This window comes from Acomys minous, assembly GCF_964271855.1.
Source record: "Acomys minous genome assembly, chromosome: 4".
NCBI lineage: Eukaryota > Metazoa > Chordata > Mammalia > Rodentia > Muridae > Acomys > Acomys minous.
In genome coordinates, this window is record NC_140486.1 from 72,854,323 (window position 1) to 72,873,058 (window position 18,736).

General features: G+C 42.1%; 1 protein-coding gene across 6 annotated transcripts in view; it reads right to left on the reverse strand.

Annotated features, from left to right (window-relative positions):
- Positions 1-18,736, reverse strand: part of GREB1L (GREB1 like retinoic acid receptor coactivator) — a 216,828-nt gene that overhangs the window by 76,346 nt on the left and 121,746 nt on the right. For all 6 annotated transcript variants that reach the window (XR_014779008.1, XM_084780708.1, XM_084780707.1 and 3 more), the window contains exons 5-7: positions 11,504-11,680; positions 6,479-6,655; positions 4,136-4,258 (exon numbers count right to left, since the gene is read on the reverse strand). Coding sequence is in view for 5 of the 6 variants with exons in the window: in XM_084780708.1 (XP_084636834.1) it covers positions 4,136-4,258; positions 6,479-6,655; positions 11,504-11,680 (477 nt within the window). In the remaining variant the exon portion in view is untranslated. The remainder of the gene's footprint in view (positions 1-4,135; positions 4,259-6,478; positions 6,656-11,503; positions 11,681-18,736) is intronic.

Sequence of the window (18,736 nt, forward strand, 5' to 3'; positions counted from 1 at the left end):
ACTGCAGGAGGCTGAGTTTAAAGCAATTTGGCAAGGACATTTCAAGACATTAACACTCAGGTTGTGGAGTGGCTATTGCTGGCATCTTTTAGTTACCCTTAATGAGAACAAAAGCAGTTTTTGAAAAGTATGTAGTCTGGGCAGAAAAGGAACAAACTGAAAGTTATAAACAAAAAAAGGTGTGTGTATGTGTGAGTGTGAATTTATGTCTGTGTGTAAGGGTATATATGTGCAGGAGTGTGTAAGAGTGTGTGGTATGTGTGTGAGTATGTGTATGTGTGATGAGTGTGTGTGTGTGAGTGTTTTAAAAGGAGAGTTGTGCCATTAAAGAGAAACCAAGCACTTAATAATATAACAATAGGAAAGGTAATTTGAATGCATTACAGCCAGACCCTACCATCATTGGCTCCAAAGGATAGAGTATAAACTCATTTGAAAGACTTATTTGGGAAGCATTTGCTTTTAGGATGCTCTGCTCCCAGACGGATTCCCAGGGAAGTATTTTCCTGGGCTCTCTTGCCCAGGTACCCAGAGGCCAGTGTAACCATGATTTAAGGAGATGCAGCTAGCTACTACTAAGCTAGGAGCAACATTGTCATCCAGATAGCCCTGATTTTTCAGGCATAAAGAATGTAAGGGTCCTGGGGTTATAGTAATTTCTACTAAGACTCCAGAGAAAAGCAATGGGTAGCAGGTTTGGCTGCCCTGCAGGAAGCTCCGAGAGGGAGCCACACCTGGCTGCAGTAGACTCCAGGATATGAGATACCAAACACAAAGAATATCTGATAAGGAAATCTAAAAGCAAAAGGTGAATCCAATCCACGAGAGAAGCCACATGGTTTGCCAACACCAAGACCATGGCGAAGGGTTGCACACCCCTGGCGCTTACATGAAAGCATTACACACCAGACAGGGAGCTGCACTGTTTAGCGTGTGCCTCACTGGGTTTCAGTCTTTCTTTGGCTGAACTTCTTTCTATGGTCCTGTGTTTCCCTTTTGGAGTAGGAATTTTAAAAGTATGAAATTTATTTAGATTTTAGAGTCCCATGGCCGATGACCTTGAATCACAGCAAGAACTTGGGCCTTATACCTCAGAACAACACCGGAACTGTTAAGCTCAGGGGACTCTTGAGACCTGCACTAACTACATATGTTTTATATTGCGAGATGGCTATGAACCTTTGCGGAGAGTCAATGGCAGAATGCTAGGGCTGAATTGGAAATGTCTCCCACAGGTAGGTGGTTTGGGGTCCCCAGCTGGTGGCACTGTTTGGGGAGGCATAGGAACTTTGGAAAGTGAGCCTTGAGTGAGGCAAGTAAGTCACACCCTCTGCTTCCTGGTTGGCCATGCAATAAATAGCTCTCCTTTCCCATACATTCCTGCTGCTTGATATTCTGTTTAACTATATGAGGGCAAGCAATCATAGATCGAACCCTTTAAAGCCCTGAGCCAAAATAAACCTTTCCTCCATTAAATCAATCAATCAATCAATGAATAAATGGTCTTGATAAATGGTCAGAAGTAGCTGCAGCCACATATCAAAAGATCCACTTAGAATCTCACCTCACACCAGACACAGAAATTAACCCAAAATGGCTCCTCAACTTAACTTCAAGAGTTTTAACAACAAAGTTTGTAGAAGAAACAGAAATGTCAAGAGTTTGGGTTAGAAAATGTTCCTTTATCTGCTCTTGAATTCTTGTCCTGGTTAAACACAGTGTGTGTGTGTGTGTGTGTGTGTGTGTGTGTGTGTGTGTGTGTTAGACAAGTGTATGTAGATGTAATGTAGGTAAGTAAAGACTTACCTCCATGGGGAAACAGTCCATGGGGATTGGTGACTAGAGTCTAAATAGTCAGTGACACACAAAGGATGCATGAAAATATGCAGGGGATGAGTAGCATTAAGTCAGAGCTTGGTGGGTGGAGCCCAGTGCAGAGCCATGTAGGTAGGAACCTAACCCCTTCCTCCAATACTGCACAATGTGGATGTACATTACAGGCTAAGAAACCTTGACCACCAGCAGTCCAATTATCTGCAGATAAGTGAATGTTAGTGCATCAGAAAAAAAAAGATATAGCTAATGTTCGCCATGATGCCATAATGCAAACGTAGACTTCTTACAGTCTGTTGCAGTCAGCCTTTGTCAGAAGGAGCAAACACGGAAGGATCGGTATGGAAATCTTCCATATGATGCCCTATAGAAAGCCAGTTTCTTCCAGTAAGTTGTCTGAATTGCACTAACAGTGAACTTTAGGGTCAAGTACCTCTTGCAACCCCACCTGGGAATATTGAAATAACATTGGCCACTTGTATGGCTCCTCGTAGCACCGGAGATCCTTTGCCCAAGCCAGGATCTGTGCAAAACACTGATTTCTTCTTCCAGGACAACAAAAAGTTGTTTTCAAAATATGTTTCCTGGTATGCTTAATATTATATTAGTGCTTATGACATTTTAATAGCTTTCATTATTTTGAGGGGACAACTTGTTATTAAGACATCTAGCCTACCTTGTGGGAAAGCTAGCATAATTTATTGTTTTTTAATTCCTTCTACAAGTGGTTTTAAGTTGTGGGGGTTGTTAGCCAAGTCCTGGAACCCTGCCTCATAACATCTGATAAGGTTCTTAGAACATAAATGCTTGATATGCATTTTTTGGAATGAAATAAATGTCAATTTTTAACACTACACTTAAAAATTTTTATTTTATTATATCCAAGGTCTAAGGGCAGATAACATACCATAAAAACCCATCAAATCACTAAAATAATATTCTAGGATAGCCATGCAGGCATGTTGCTGATGTAATAAAGGCTGGTCTTTTAATGCCAAGATCCAAATGCCAACTTTTTTCTTTTTTGAATAGCTAGTGACATAATGTTCTTTCATTTATTTTAGAAAAATGGTCTGTCGTCTTAGGTAATAGGCTCTGTCTAAATATCCTAGACAGGTTAAAAGTTAGACTTTGTTATTCAGGATCAGGCTTTTGCTGAATATGAGTACACAGCAAGATCTGTTCTGCTGAAATTTGCCTCATTATCCTTGTAATTCTAATACTCACTTCCATATTGTAAAAAAAAAGTACAGTTTACCAGATCATAAGAATCTCATGTAAAACTTGAAAGCATACATAGCTAATGAAGATGCCCCAGTTTGTTTGTTTGTTTTACCTGTAGTAGGGCAGACAATAGCAAGGCATACATGAACTTAACAGATCAGATGGGTGAAGTATTACAAACAGGGGAGCTGAAAAATAATTCATATGCTCTTTTAAAGTGCTCTTCTTATTGCCTAAGACCTAGCTAGCTCTGTTACTCCTAAGTAATTTTCTCCAATAATCAATAGCTCATCAACCTTCAGCATGGGCCATTTGGTTCTGTCTGGAGTCTTTCCCTGACCTCACATCCTGGCCAGTATTGTATAATAGAGAATTTTTTTAAAGCTGGCTTCTTACCCAATATGTCCCCCCGTCGAACCAGCCAGCCATTCTGCTGGTCCAGCTTTGGTAATATACCTGAGGGTTCAAGCACTAAGGTTTGTATCTAGTTATTTGTAAGTGAGCTCCTGGATCCATCCACTGTGATACACAATCCATCGAGGAACCTTGTTTTATATTCACTAGGGTGCTGTTCTTCAGTCGCCTCAAGGTTTTGTTTGTTTGTTTTTCCTCCTGGTGTCCTCCACCCCCTCTGGCTCTTACACTCTTTTCCCCTCCCCTCCTCTGGGGTTCTTTGAGCTCTGAGGGGAAGGATTTGAGTCACCTAAGGGGGTAAGCAGAGGTCAACCCAAGGGTTCTAATCTTCATGAGTGTGTCCCCAGTATGTGCTACCCCATAGCTGTCGCGTTTGATTTCTACATCCTTTCTACTGTACAGGTCCCCTGTCATCGCATTCTGTGCTTACCCTAAATCTTCTGCCAATTGTTGGCTCTTTTCTCCATCTGGCATGACTACTGAGACGTAAGAAGTCCTAGTCCTCTAGAGACTTACCTTCTTAACAGTGAGTTCTAAATCTAACAGTAACTCAAATGGTATCTTAATAATTCTGGAAACATCTCACTTAAACCAGCTAAGCAAGTTTAAAGATATGTACAGCAATATATCTCTGCCCTTGCAGTAACATGAAACCACTTCATACCTGTCTGAGTGAAGCCTGTTTTGTATCCATTAGCTGTTCCGTTTTCTGGAGCCACAGCTGATGACACTGAAGAAACAGGTTTAGTGGAGTGGCAAACAGCAGAGGACTGTCGGCTTCTACATTCTAGACGGGAGTAAAACCACAGGACACAAAGGAACTAGTTTTTCTTTTAACAGGCAATGGGGACACAAACCATACAATCCCTGAGAAGCGTTTCTGCTCCCTGAATGGTAGCGATGCTCCTAATTACTGTCTCTCAGCCTGTTCAGACTCGGGAATACTTTTCCTAGGCCAGATGTGATGTGTGAGGCTCAGAACGATCACCATTCTATGGCCCGCAGATAAGTTCCCACGTGAAAAGTGCCAGGAACCAACACAGCCTTGCTACACTATGGGAAAGACAGAGGCTACAATGTCAATAATTTATTAAAAAAATTTAAGGTTTTTAGATACCAGGTAACTTCTTGTTCATAATTTATTTGAGTGTATAATAGTAACTTTGAATCTACCCAGGCTGCTCTCAGACTTTTCTATTCAATCTTAAGGAATATTCAAACAAGAAGCAAATTACTATTCTTAGTTAATATGAAAGGAAACAGCAAGTGGTATTGATAATGCAATGGCAGCTTTGCATTAAATATGTGATATTAATATGATATGACTCTAATTGTACTGTGTACTGACTCAGGGAACACTGTGATAGTGTCTTAGTTTTCAAGTTCTAGACAAATTATACTATTCCTAGTCTCACAGAGTGAAATAAAAATATACATTTTTGGCCAGGCATGGTGGTGCACGCCTTTAATCCTAGCACTTGGGAGGCAGAGCCAGGCAGATCGCTGTGAGTTCGAGACCATTCTGGTCTATAAAGTGAGTCTAGGAGAGTCAAGGCTACACAGAGAAACCCTGTCTCAAAAAATCAAAAAAAAATATATAAATTTTTGTATAACAGGGTTACAAGGGTTCTGAAAGCAGTTTTCTGAAGCACCTTATCCTATGGCTTTCTGAAAACAGTGATTGTATTTTGGCATAAAGTTTAACCTTGCCTCATGCATATTATATTCATAGATGTACATTGATATTATGTGGCTTTATAGAAGTAAACATATAATTTTAGGTCCAAAATAAAAACTGCTATAATATGAGACTACTTTAAAAACTGGCCAGCGAGGTGGCTGACGAGCAGAAAGGTGCTTACCATCAAGTCTAACACAGAAATTCAGTGCCTGGAACCCACACAGTGAAGGGAGACACAGATTCCCCACAGGATGTCCCTGGCTTCTACATGTCCTGTGTGTGCTGTAATGGCGTGTGCACACATGCACACGCATGCGCGCGTGCAAGCACATACACACACACACACACACACACACAGAGGCACACACACACGCACACTTATCAATCAATTAATTGAAAAAGTTATTCTTCACTACAAAGATGAACTTTTAGAGCACCAGGAAGTTAAGTATACTTATGCAAAACAAAAGCTAAAGAAAAAAGTTTAAAGATGCTGCTTATCTTGGGTTTACTCTTTAATTATGATTTATGGTATTCAAGAATATTTTCTAGAGGAAAATTCTTTGGACTTCACTAGGATAAAGAGCTGCGAGTGATATTCTTAAGACTCAGCACTTGCAAGATTTAAGCTCTGCAACGTAAATCCCTGTGGCGTTATGTAATGCCACTTCAAGTGCAGCCAAGTGAATTACAGTGCAGGGCTCAGAGACAAATGTGCTGTTGCAATTAGGATTTATTATGACATCCCACAGTCAGGTAAAAATCTTGTGTAGGCAAGAAGAATAAAGACAATTATTTTAAGTGGAAAAAATTCAGCATCAAAGAAACTGCATTAGTATAGTAGGTAAACCTGTGGTCATCCTACCAAGCACAGGAAGATGTGGCTTCCTACCGATTAGTGGGCTACGTTGTTGCTAATTCCAAAGGAGCAAACTGTCAACTCAATCACGTACCTCTCCAGGCATTCAGGAGGCTGCATTGCTATTTGGGGTATGTTTTGGTAAAGTAAAAATAGAAAAATGTAGATTGGGGAGAATTACTAACACACTGAAACAAAGCAAAAAAGAACATTTTACACTCAGGTTCTCTCTAAATCAAAAGACATCCAGGAATGCATTTCCCAGCCCTGGAGCTGCACGTCTTCTCTGGAGACAAATAGTCCGCTAGCCTAACTTACCTGGACTCAAATGCTTCACTTAATTATAGCAAGGGGCAAGTCAAACAACCTCCCAAAGGGCTTCACACTTTCCAGCGGCCTTTTGAACTTGAGCTGTTTGTCTACCCCACACCTGCACTCTGCCCACCCCTTCCCTGGAGTCCAGTTACCTTTCCAGCAGATGAGCGGTCCCTTTGACAACACACCCTGGGAGCTTCTGACTAGGTAGTACTTTAAGTGCTTCTGCTTCTTCGGCTGCGTGGTGAGCTTCAAGTTAATGTGGTTGGAAAATTCCGTGAAATATCGAAATCCTCTTTCTCCACAACCGATACAGTTTCCAGAAAACCCTGAACAGGGGAAGTCAGTATTACCAGTGGCCTTGTAAGTTGACCCTCTACTTCTAGGTGTGAAAAGTATAAACATGTTCATGGTCTGTGAACCAACAATGTTTCAACTTTAGGAAATACTCCAGTAGGGGAAAAAAAGCAGGGGTAAGTTTCCATCAACTCCCCCACCCCAGTTTTCCCCCTTTGATTTTAAATTGTTTAGATACAATTGCAAAGAAACCAATGCTTGTAAGCTAGTACTCTTATGTTAAAAAATTCAGGAAATTCAGCTGCTATCTAACATGAAATTCACAGACAAGCTACAACAACAGAAGAGTCATTTTCATAACAGAAAAAGCCCGGGAATAAGATAAATGCCACTATAGCAGGATGATGGCTAAGAAAACATGTGGACAGTACCATGTGACAGAATTTAAATAGTGTAGAAAGACCTGAGGAGTGTAGCTCAGAGACAGAATACCTGCCTGGCTGTGTGAGACCCTGAAGTAGACCACCAGCTCTGGGAGAGGAGGGAAAGGGGGAGGGAGGAATGGAGGGAGGGAGGGAGGGAGGGAGGGAGGGAAGGAGGGTGGGTGGGAAGGAGGGAGGGAGGAAAGAAGGGATGAAGGGAGGGAGAGTGGGAGGGAGGAAGAGAGGGAGGGAGAGTGGGAGGGAGGGAGGGAGAGTGGGTGGAAAGAAGGGAGGGAGGAAAGAAGAGAAGAAGGGAGGGACAGAGGGAGGAGGGAGGGAAAAGAAATAGGAAGAGAAAGACATTTTGTCCTAAAGCTCTTCCTGCTTTTGCCCTGCCAGTTCCCTTATGAAGATGCTGAGAGATACCAGGGCATGTGTCAAAGAATATGATATGCCTAAATGCCATCTTTATGGAACCTGCCACTTTGTATAATGAATAAACAAAAATAAAAGCTTTAACCTAAAATATCATTTGTAAAGAGCTGGGTGTGGTGGCGCACGCCTTTGATCCCAGCACTTGGGAGGCAGAGGCAGGTGGATCTCTGTAAGTTCAAGGCCAGCGTGGTCTACAAAGCAAGTCCAGGACAGCCTAGGCTTCACAGAGAAACCCTGTCTCAAAAAAACAAAACAAAACAAAAAAACCCAAATAAATAAAATATAACTTGTATTTTTCATTACTTAAAAACTATTTAATCATTAACTACTTACTGTTTATTATTCTTAACAAGTTTATTTTAAAAGCCTGCGGGGCCTTCTCATGGTTTTCTGCCTGGCTTACTACAGCAGCTTGTCCCAGAGACCCATGGCCTCCGAGCACATGGGAAGTATCTGACCCCATATGGGACAGCTAGAATCTCTTCTAGAATTTTATCTGGATAGTACTACACCTTAGATTTGTAAGAGTTTGTAAAATTGGAACCCATATGTGGTTCATCTTAACTACACATGAACGCTGGTCTTGGAGAGAGAAGGCTGAGAGCTGGGAACGGGAAGCTGTGAGTACCAACCAGGGAGGGCGGCGTGCACAAAGCCACGTGATGCGGAGCTCTGACAGACACAGGTTCCCTGAGCTTCCCACTTCTTCTTCATCACCCTCTCCTCACTCACCTGAGCTTCTTATTCTTTTATATTGAACGTATGAATGATCCCTTGCACTAATTAAACAAAATGAGACTCTCAATGGCCTGTCTGCAGCAGATGTGGAAAGAGAAAACAGAGAAGACTGGGAGGATGAGGAACAATGTGCTGCTTTATGAAAAACCAGCCATTGGCTCCTTTAATGCACAAAAAAAGGGAAGACCCGTAAGGCAGTGAGATCCTCTACTCGTCGTACCTGATGAAAACAGAGCATACGCACATCACAGAGATGACCAGGACAAAGAGTGGAGACAAGGGGCTTTATATCCTCTATAAAGACCTGTATAATATCTCCATTGGAGAATACCAATAACTCAAAGGATGATAAATGTGCTGCTCAAATTATTACTATAAAAATTATTGGGGGCTGGAAAGATGGCTCAGGGTTAAGAGCACTGGCTACTCTTCCAAAGGTCCTGAGTTCAATTCCCAGCAACCACATGGTGGCTCACAATCATCTATAAGTGATCCGATGCCCTCTTCTGGCATGCAAGTTTACATGCAGATAGAGCATTCATACACAAAAGATTTTACTGAACACCTTCTGGTAAATACTAGAGGAGAATGGTGAATAAGAGATCATCATGATCTCTGGTTAATTAATATCTTAAGTAATAGTTTATGTCATTTTTATCAAATAATAAACATTAATATAAGCTTATAAATGCCTTAGAATGTATTCAGAGGGTTTTATTAGAGACTATATGTGCATTTCTCAGTTTGTTGAAACTATAGGCCAATAACAATAAATAAAAAGTCAATGACTGTCTAGTTCACCAAGTTACTATAGTTATCCATCCATCCATCCTTCCACTCACCCGCCCACACATCTGCCAATTCATCCAACCTTCTATCCATCAACCTACTCATCTTCCCATCTATACATCCATCCATTCACCCATCTGCCCATCCACCCACCTATCCACCCACCCATCTGCCCATCCACCCACCTATCCACCCACCCATCTGCCCATCCACCCACCTATCCACCCACCCATCTGCCCATCCACCCATCCATCTGCCCATCCATCCATCTATCCACCTACCCATCCATCCATCTATCCACCTACCCATCTGCCCATCCATCCATCTATCCACCTACCCATCCATCCATCTATCCACCTACCCACCTACCCATCCATCCATCTATCCACCTACCCACCTACCCATCCATCCATCTATCCACCTACCCATCTGCCCATCCATCCATCTATCCACCTACCCATCTGCCCATACATCCATCTATCCACCTACCCATCCATCCATCTATCCACCTACCCACCTACCCATCCATCCACCTATCCACCCACCCATCTGCCCATCCATCCATCTATCCTCCCACCCATCTGCCCATCCACCCATCCATCTGCCCATCCATCCACGTATCCACCCACCCATCTGTGTATCCATCCACCTATCCACCCAACTATCTGCTCATTCACCCACCCATCTGCCCATCCATTCATCTATCCACCCACCCATCTGCCCATCCATTCACCCATCTGCCCAACTATCCATCCATCTGTGTATCCATCCACCTATCCACCCATTATCTATCAATCCTTCCATCTAATTGTCCATCAGTCTGTCCATCCAACTACCCAACCATCCATCTGTCTGTCCATCCATCCAAGCAACATAATCTGACATTGCTTTCTGTATTATTAGGATTTCTCTAGTCATGAAGAACCATTGATGGGTTACGAGACATTTTTTCAGGGTTTTTAGTCAGAGCTATACCTCATCTGTTCCAATGGAAAAGACTATAATGCTTTAAAAATGCTAAATATCTTTCCCAAATTGTTCTACATCACCAATGAGTCTTAAGTGAATGAATGATAATTTATGTGCCTCCAGGTCATAGCTCATCATAATTTTCAGTACATAGTATATTCTAAATAACTACTGTTGAATGAAGAAATGAAAAAGGGCATGGTTGCTATTGCTGCAGTGGAACACTGTGACACAAAGCAAGCTGTGGAGGAAGGAGTTTATTGTTTTCCCTATGTTTCCACATCATAGCCCTTCACTGAAGGAAACCCGGACAGGAACTCAAGCAGGGCAGGGACCTAGAGGCAGAAGCTGATGCAGAGGCCGTGACGGATGCTGCTTACTAGCTTTCTCATCATGGCTTACTCAGCTTGTTTTCTTACAGAACGCAGGACCACCTTCCTCAGGGATGGCACCACCCACAATGGACTGCCCTCCCTCCCCCATCAGTCACTAATTAAGAAAATGCCCCACCCTTGGATCTTATGTGGGCATTTTTTCTATCAACGGTCTCTCCTTTCAGATAACTCTAACTTGTGTCAAGTTGGCACAAAACCAGCCTGGACACTGTCTCAAAACAAGGCAATAACACAAAATCCTGCCAAAACACAAAATTCACTTTCTTTCCTCTTGATGTAATGGAGCTGTTTTGTAACTGTGATAGACTGATGACAGAAACAGCATAAGGGAGGGATGGCTTATCTGGCTTAATGCTCAGAGGATGCAGTTCATCCTGCCAAGGAAGGAAGAGGCTGGAGTAGCAGTGTGTAGGAGCTCTCTAACCAGGCCTTACTTCCTAAAGGTTCCACAACCCCAGAACCTAGTGGGTACCAAGGGCTCAAACACAAGAGCCTGTGGGTCACATTTTCATATACTTTATTGAGTTCTTTCACAATTTCATATATATATAATATATATGTAATCTCTCAATATAATATAATATAATTATTATGCCCCTCTCTAATCTCCTTCCTGACGGAGACATTTTACATTCAAACTAGTCATATCTATGAAGTATTAGGTAGTATTGGCAAATTACGTATACCTTACAAAGTAAGTAATTTACACTGAGAATTGACATCAGGTTCAGATCAGTGACTATAAAAAGCAGCCTTCACTTTAATAAAATACAATTTTTTAAAACATGGCTAAGGATGAAATTGAGAGCATTACATGTGCTAAGCAGATATTCTACCTTAGACCCAACACTAAATTTGGGTAAACTACATGGTGTTTTTAATTTTCCCAATAAGTTTTGCATGCCTATTTTTTACAATAAAAAAGTAAAATGTATTTAAATTAATAAGAGAAAAAACTTCCTGCTTGAAATTAAACCATTTACATTCCAACTAATTCAGTGACATACATACATACATACATACATACATACATACATACATACATACATATAGAATTCTCTGATAATTTTTAATAAACATATATTTCAATTCCCTTCTCCTGGGAGGACTTTTATAGGCATTAAACACTCACCTAAAAGTGCATTTTTCCCATGGTCATCTGGTAGAAATCGCTTGTCCACAGCACAAACTAGGATGTGTTCCGGAAGATTGGGAGACTTGGCCCCCACCAGGAGGAATCCTGCTGGGATGTCAATTTGTTCCATACACAGTGACACCAAACGCAAGTCCTTTCCTGCTTGACAGAACCCTAGGAACAGAAGAAAGAGCAGACTATTGAGGCAAGGTACTACCTCCTTACCCCCACTGCAGAACAGACTCATCTATGGGAATCACGGCTAAGGACTCAAAGCCCATGCACCCCAACAAGAAGATGACCCATGCACCCCAACAAGAAGATAAACTATCCCTCCTATTTGATTCCATCACGATGACAACTCAAGTGAGGCAATCATAGAAGAGAGCAAACCGTGGAAAGTGTACATAATTTTTATATGGACTTGGTAAGTTTTTATAATGTCCCCCGCCTCCTCGTGTGTGTGTGTGTGTGTGTGTGTGTGTGTGTGTGTGTGTGTGTGTGTTGTACTTACATGTGAGTGTGCACGTGTGTGTTTAGGTGCCTGCAGAGATGTCAGCTGTCTTCCCCAGTTGCTCTCTACCTTATTTTGAGGCAGTCTCTCATGAATCTGGAGCTCACCAGCTGCCTAGGATGCTGGCCATTAGTTCCAGGGATCTCTATGTCTTCTCTTACTTCCCCAACCACCAGTGTGGGAGTTACAGATACTCTGTTGTCTATTTTGGGGGGTGGGTACCCGGGATCTGAACTCAGGTCCTCATGCTTGCAGGAAAACCACTTTACCCAGTGATCCCTCTCCCTAGACAAGTCTTTATTTTCATGTGAAGTCACTTCTAACTGGGACAATCTGAGGCACTGGACACAGATGCTCCCCCACATTGTTGCAGCAGACACTGAAGCTCAGAGCTTAGTGCTTGTCAGGGAACTGGTCAGAACTGGAATTCAGAACAGACTGTTTTCACTCGACAAGCCTAGATGTGACAAGTCCTTATATGATCACATTGTGATGGACTATTATTCACTCATTATTTCACAATTTATGAACCAATACTTCATAAGCCTAAAGATACAGGATTAAACAGACCATTTTCCCTTAAGAACATACACTGAGTCAGGTGGCGGCGGCACAGGCCTTTAATCCCAACACACAGGAGGCAGAGGCAAATGTATCTCTGTGAGTTCGAGGGCAGCCTGGCTTATGGAGTGTGTTCTAGGACAGCCAGGGCTACACAGAGAAACCCATTAAAATAAAAAGAAAGCAAGGAACTTACACTGTGTTAATTAGAAGAAAATGTAAGAAGCGAATATTCCCAGACACAGCATCACAGAGGACAGCTATGGTCCTGTTATACATGTCCTAGGATGGCCCTCTGCACTCTGATACATGCATTCCCTAGAGCTGTGATATTTCCAGCTGACCAGACACTGGAATTCCACTCTATCTGGGCTACTTTAACATTCCACTTTCCTGGTCACAGTTGATTGGTCCAGAAGTGCACATCTGGTAAATCATGCCAATCAAAGATTTTGTATAGGAATTTTCAACCTGGGGCTTGGGAGCGAGGAGGTGTGACCCCGTTTGATCTCTGGCACCTGGTTGTTTCTTTATCTATGAAAGATGTCTCTCCCCAGAGACAGAACCCTGGCCAGGCAGGTTTGACAGTGACTGTACTCCCGGAAGCCCAGCCGGATCTGCATTTTCCATGGTTTAGTCCTACGACCTTTAGCTTCTGGATTATTCCAGTAATTTCTTCATTTTACCTAAGTTTTCTTGGGGTTCTTTTGCAACAGGAGGTTGGTGGAAGGTGGCAGATGAACACCTAACTAACTCCCCCCCCACTCAAACCTGGGGGAAACACTAACACTACCTTCGTAACCTATAGCTCAGCTGTGAAGAAACGTGGGGGTCCATGAGCACTAAGGCATATTATGATCTTATCCATAAGCCAACAAACAATTGGATGTCATCAGCTAGTATATGAAAAAGAAAAGAGAAAACTCCATTACACTTTGTATGACTCTGGGTGAATACAAATATGGCATGCTTTGGATCATCAAAGCTTGACAGAAGGCATAACTGATTAGAGAAAGCCAACAGAAGACCACAGTGATCAAAATAATGTTGCTCAGTCACATCAAATCAATTCAATTTTTAGAGTTCATGACATAAGTAATATCAGAAAGTTACACTGACTTCCTTAACAATTTGTTACTCAACTGTCATCTATTTATCTGAAAAAAACAAATAATTTATGTTTTAGGCATGTTACTTATTCAGTTTACAAACTTTTTTCAGAGCCGGACACACAGGACCTTCTGGGAAAACTTTGCTTCTTGTACTGTCATCGGCTACTGGTTAAAGTTGAGAAGTTCAGATAAACACAGAAAGGTAATTTTGCTAATGCATCCAAATATTAACATTGGGTAGATGGAGTTGAATTTATCACCCTCGCTCACTCAGACATCTCCCCTTAATAAGGAGCTGCCAGAAGGTGATGGCTGCTAGAGAGTTGCTCCTTTCTGAGTGTGTTCTCACTGGCAGGTTTCCCACGCTGCAGTGTGTGGCTCTATGCAGTACACACATGGGCAGCACGCCCTAGATTTATGGCCTATCAGAGAAAAAGGGCATGAAGCCGGGAGTGGGACACATGGGGGAAACTGAAAGAGCCAAGTGGGAGAACAGATGTAACCATGTCTCAATGTATACATGTATGAACTTGATGTAACTTTGTCTCATATATATGTGTGTGTGTGTGTGTGTGTGTGTGTGTGTGTGTGTGTGTGTGAAATTCTCAAGAATAAAGAAAACTATGATTTTACTTTATTTTATTTTAAGAAAGCTTGTTAAAATTATATTAGAAATGGGAAAGTACTTTAGTAATAGAGTGCACCTAACATGTGCAAGGCCCTCATTCAGTTCCTAGTAACACACACAAACACACACACATACACACACATACACACACAAATATGCATATACACATAAACACATACATACATACAGACACACATATATAAAATCAGTAAGATATAAAATGCATCAATATGATTTTAGACACCAAAAAATTAATGTTTGTTTTGTTTTATTTTGAGAGATAGATTCTCACTGGGTAGCTCTGACTGGCTAAGTAAATCAGGATTGCCTTGAAGTCACAGAGATCCACCTGTCTCTGCCTCTCAAGACCTGGGAATTAATATTAAAAGATAAAAAACTAGTAATTATAATCCAGCCTGAATTTTATCACATAGAGCAAAATACAAAAATGTGGAAGTAAACTTCTTTATTCCCAAATATATAAATTCCACATCTGAGGTGTTAGATGTAGATTTGGAGTCTGGGAATGCAGTTCAGTGGGAGAGCACTTGCTTAGTAGGCTTGAGGTCCTAGGTTCTATAATTAGAACTGGGGGTAGGGGGAAAGGAGAGTTTTGAGTGTTTTTTAAATGCTGAAAACATTTAAATCCATTTTTCTCTCCTAAAACAAAGTATAATTTTTGAATTTTGACAATTATTGTCTAGCATAAACATGAGTATATATTGATCAATCTAGAATAGCTGCTTTCTACTTAAAGTTGAAATTTTTACCATAGGCCATGCTATGACAGAATGCTTGAGGAGTTCAAAGAGCCTATGTTACTAAAAGAGATTTGTGACTCAAAGATAGAGACACTAATCTACTGTAACCTTGTCAATGTGTAAATGAGAGAAGGTTCCATGAAGGCCAAATAACCATAAACCAGCAGAGAGGATACCACAGCCCAGATCTCTAACTCCAAGTAAGATGTTCCTTCAACCTCTAAAACTTGAACTCAAGGCTAGCCTGTGATAGAGAGTGCGAATCTATCTCACCACCCCAAACAAACAAACAAGCCTCCACAAAACCCAAAACAACAATGACATCAGCAGCAACAAACTCCAGAAAAAAGCGAGCTGCTCTTGTAGAGGACCCTAGTTTAGATCCTAGTGCCCACATGGTAACTCTTTACTGCCCACAACTCCAGCTCCCTGAGGATGCCTTTCTCTGGTCCCTTTGGGTACTAGGTAGTCATGTGGTGGCGCATACACACTGAGGTGGTTTGAATAGGAATGCGACACTGCCCCCCCCCCCCATGCCAGTCTCATGTGTTCAAACGCTTGGCCCATGGGGCATGGTGCTATTTGGAAGTGCGGCCTTTTTGGAGGAAGTGTGTCACTATGAGGGCAGGCTTGGAGGTCTCCTATGTTCAAGCTCCACCCAGTGTGGCACACAGTCCCCTTCTGCCACCTGTGGATCAAGATGTAGAACTCTCAGCTACCTCTCCAGCACCATGCCTGCCTGCATGATGCCATGTTTCATACCATAATGACATCGGATTAAACCTCTGAAACTGTAAGGCAGCCCACATTAAATGTTTTCCTTTGTAAGAGTTGCCTTGGTCATGGTGTCCCTTCACAGCAATGAAACCCAAACTAACACAGGGTAGGGTAGAGGGGGATGAAAGGGAGGGAAAGGGGGAAGGGGAGAGAATAGGAGGGGGAGGAGAAAGGAGGGGGAGGAGAAGAGATGGGGAGGGGGAAGAGGGGGGAAATGATCTATGTTTAGACTACAACATTTCTTGTTTCTTCTCTCCCTCCCCCTTTTCCTGTAGGCCAAAAGTCCATGTCACGTGCCTTCTTCAATTTTGGTCTCCACTCTATTATTTGGAAATAGGGTCTCCCATAGGCCCTGGAGTTCACCAGTTGGCTAGACGGGCTGGTCGGTGAATCCCAGGGACCAGCATGTCTCCTTTGCTACTCCGCTAAGGTTACAGAGATGTGCACTCAAGTAAGCCTGGCTTCTTATGTGGGTGCTGAGAGTCTGAGCTTAGGCCTTCACACTTCCAGCTGTCACTCTGCTGACAAGCCATCTCCCCAGTCCAGAGAGGGACATTTCTGATGAGAGTGGTGAAGGGTGGGGCAGGGGAACCTACTATCTTGGCTCCTGGCTAAACACAGAGTTGAGAAGGCACAATGTGGAGAGTGCCCAAAGAAAGTATGATTTTCTTTTTGAAGGAACCATTATTTAGGGTAGTTTCTGGGGCAAAATGAAAACTACATAATCCACTTAAATGAAGAAGCATGAATAGATTTTAGTATTATAGAACTGGGGGTTCCCGTTGATGGCGGGAGGAGAGGTCAAAAGTAATAATCATTAAACAGTGATGGACTCTGTAAGAGGCTTGCTTTCTAGACTTCTTTTCTTTGGAACATTGGTACCTGAAACAATGGAAAGAGAAAATGCAGAGAGAGGTCTGTAAAAGGGTTGCAAAAACCAACCACTGGAGAGCTTGCAGTGTCTGAAAATGGGACTTTTTAAATAACAGCAATTCAGCAGTGTTGTGTGTAACACAAACCAGGAAATAAATGTCCACAGGATGGAAATAGACAGTTAAACAAATGAATAAGTGGTGGAGAAGAAACAATCCCCCATGAGGTAAAACTTCAAATAAACTCCCCTGCTGTGAGCAATTCTTCCACAGCATGGGGGTGGGGGGGTGGGGGAGAGGGGCTCGCAAGAAGACACTGCTTCAGGTAACTAAGCTCAGCACCCAGTCAGTAAGATACGGTACTGATACTGGGCACTCTTGGAACAACATGATGGACATGGCATTGACCACATCCCTGTGGTCTTCGTGAGAAGAAAACCCTTCCAACAGGTTGTTTCTTAGACTGTCCTTGACTAATATTCCTAAGGTTGCCAGGGTAATCAAAGCCAGGAAAAAAAGACAGGACTTTAAAAAGTCCTGTCTAAGAGGAATCTAGGAGCTGGAGAGATGGCTCAGCGGTTAAGAGCACCGACTGCTCTTCCAGAGGTCCTGAGTTCAATTCCCAGCAACCACATGGTAGCTCACAACCATCTATAATGTGATCTGATGCATACTGTATACATAATAAATAAATCTTTAAAAAAAAAGAGGAATCTAAGGAGATAACACAAACTAAATCTGATGTACTATTCTTGATAGGATCATGGCTCAGAAAAGGACATTAGATGAAAGCAAGGAACCAAAGTAAACCATAGACTTGATTGTTCACATTAATAGAAACACACAAGCACTAACTCATTAATTGCAACAATGGTGCTTCCTGTATATGTATAAAATGGAACTGCTGGCTTGAATTTCAATGAATGTAAAGCTGCTTCTAAAAACAGTTGTGTAAAAGGCTTTTCCTTTCTTCTAGTTACTTGCCAACAGAAGCCCCTGGCAATTTAATTTAAATAGAAAAAGTGGGTGGAAAGAGAAAGCAACACTAGGCCAGACTAAGGTCAGGAAATCAGTTCATGGCCAAAGACGGCCACAGAATCGAAGTAAAGTTACTAAGCTAAGTTTGTAGTTAGCCTAAAAATTTTAAAGTTTGCCTGCCAAGGGCCTGGAGTTTTGCTGCAGACATTTCCTGACTGTTTCCCATAAACTCTCATTGTCAGGGGTCAGCACAGCAAATTAAATACTTTATAGCTCAGAGATCCCCAAGAAAGAAAAAATATTATGTTAAGAGCAAATAAGCTGTCCCTGTAAAGAAGAGCTATTAGCCATAGAATCCATCCTTCATGACAGAGATAACTCGGAAGACTAATATGGCTAATATGAGCCACTAGAGGACCACCTCAGAGCACCCCTGAGTCTAGGCTGAACTGTGCACAGGAAGGGAAGGGCACTCTTTGTAAACTTGCTCTGGGAGATCAGCTCACTTCTGAGAGCAATAATGAAAGGTTGCTCTCCTGACAACTCTCTTTTGAGACAAATGATTTTAATTAAAATGTGATGGTGGTGGTGACAGCAGAGGGGTCTCCTTTATAAACTGCATCTGCATCTTAAGAAAATAGCCAAGGTTTTCACTTCATAGAAAGAGGTTTATTCTCCAATTATCCAATCTCTCCAATTATCTCTAACTTGGAGGCTCCAGAGTAAATAGAAAGGGGGAAAGGAAAGTTTACTGACACAGCAGTAACCCAAACTAAATAATCAAAGCAGCATTCAGAGGCTGAAAATCTGGTTGCTCTTCACCTGCATACACAATCAACTGCCTCCCAGCAGGGTAGGGACCCACTCTAGTCCAATAATTTACATAAGAAATTAGCAACCAAAATCTACCTATGAATGGCAAGGCTCAGTAGCCCATCAGATGTCAAGTATCTGCTTACCTAAATTGCTTCTAAAAATAGCTTTAGGGTCCCTCAAGCCTTAGGTAAACAAGGGATTTCCCAGGAAC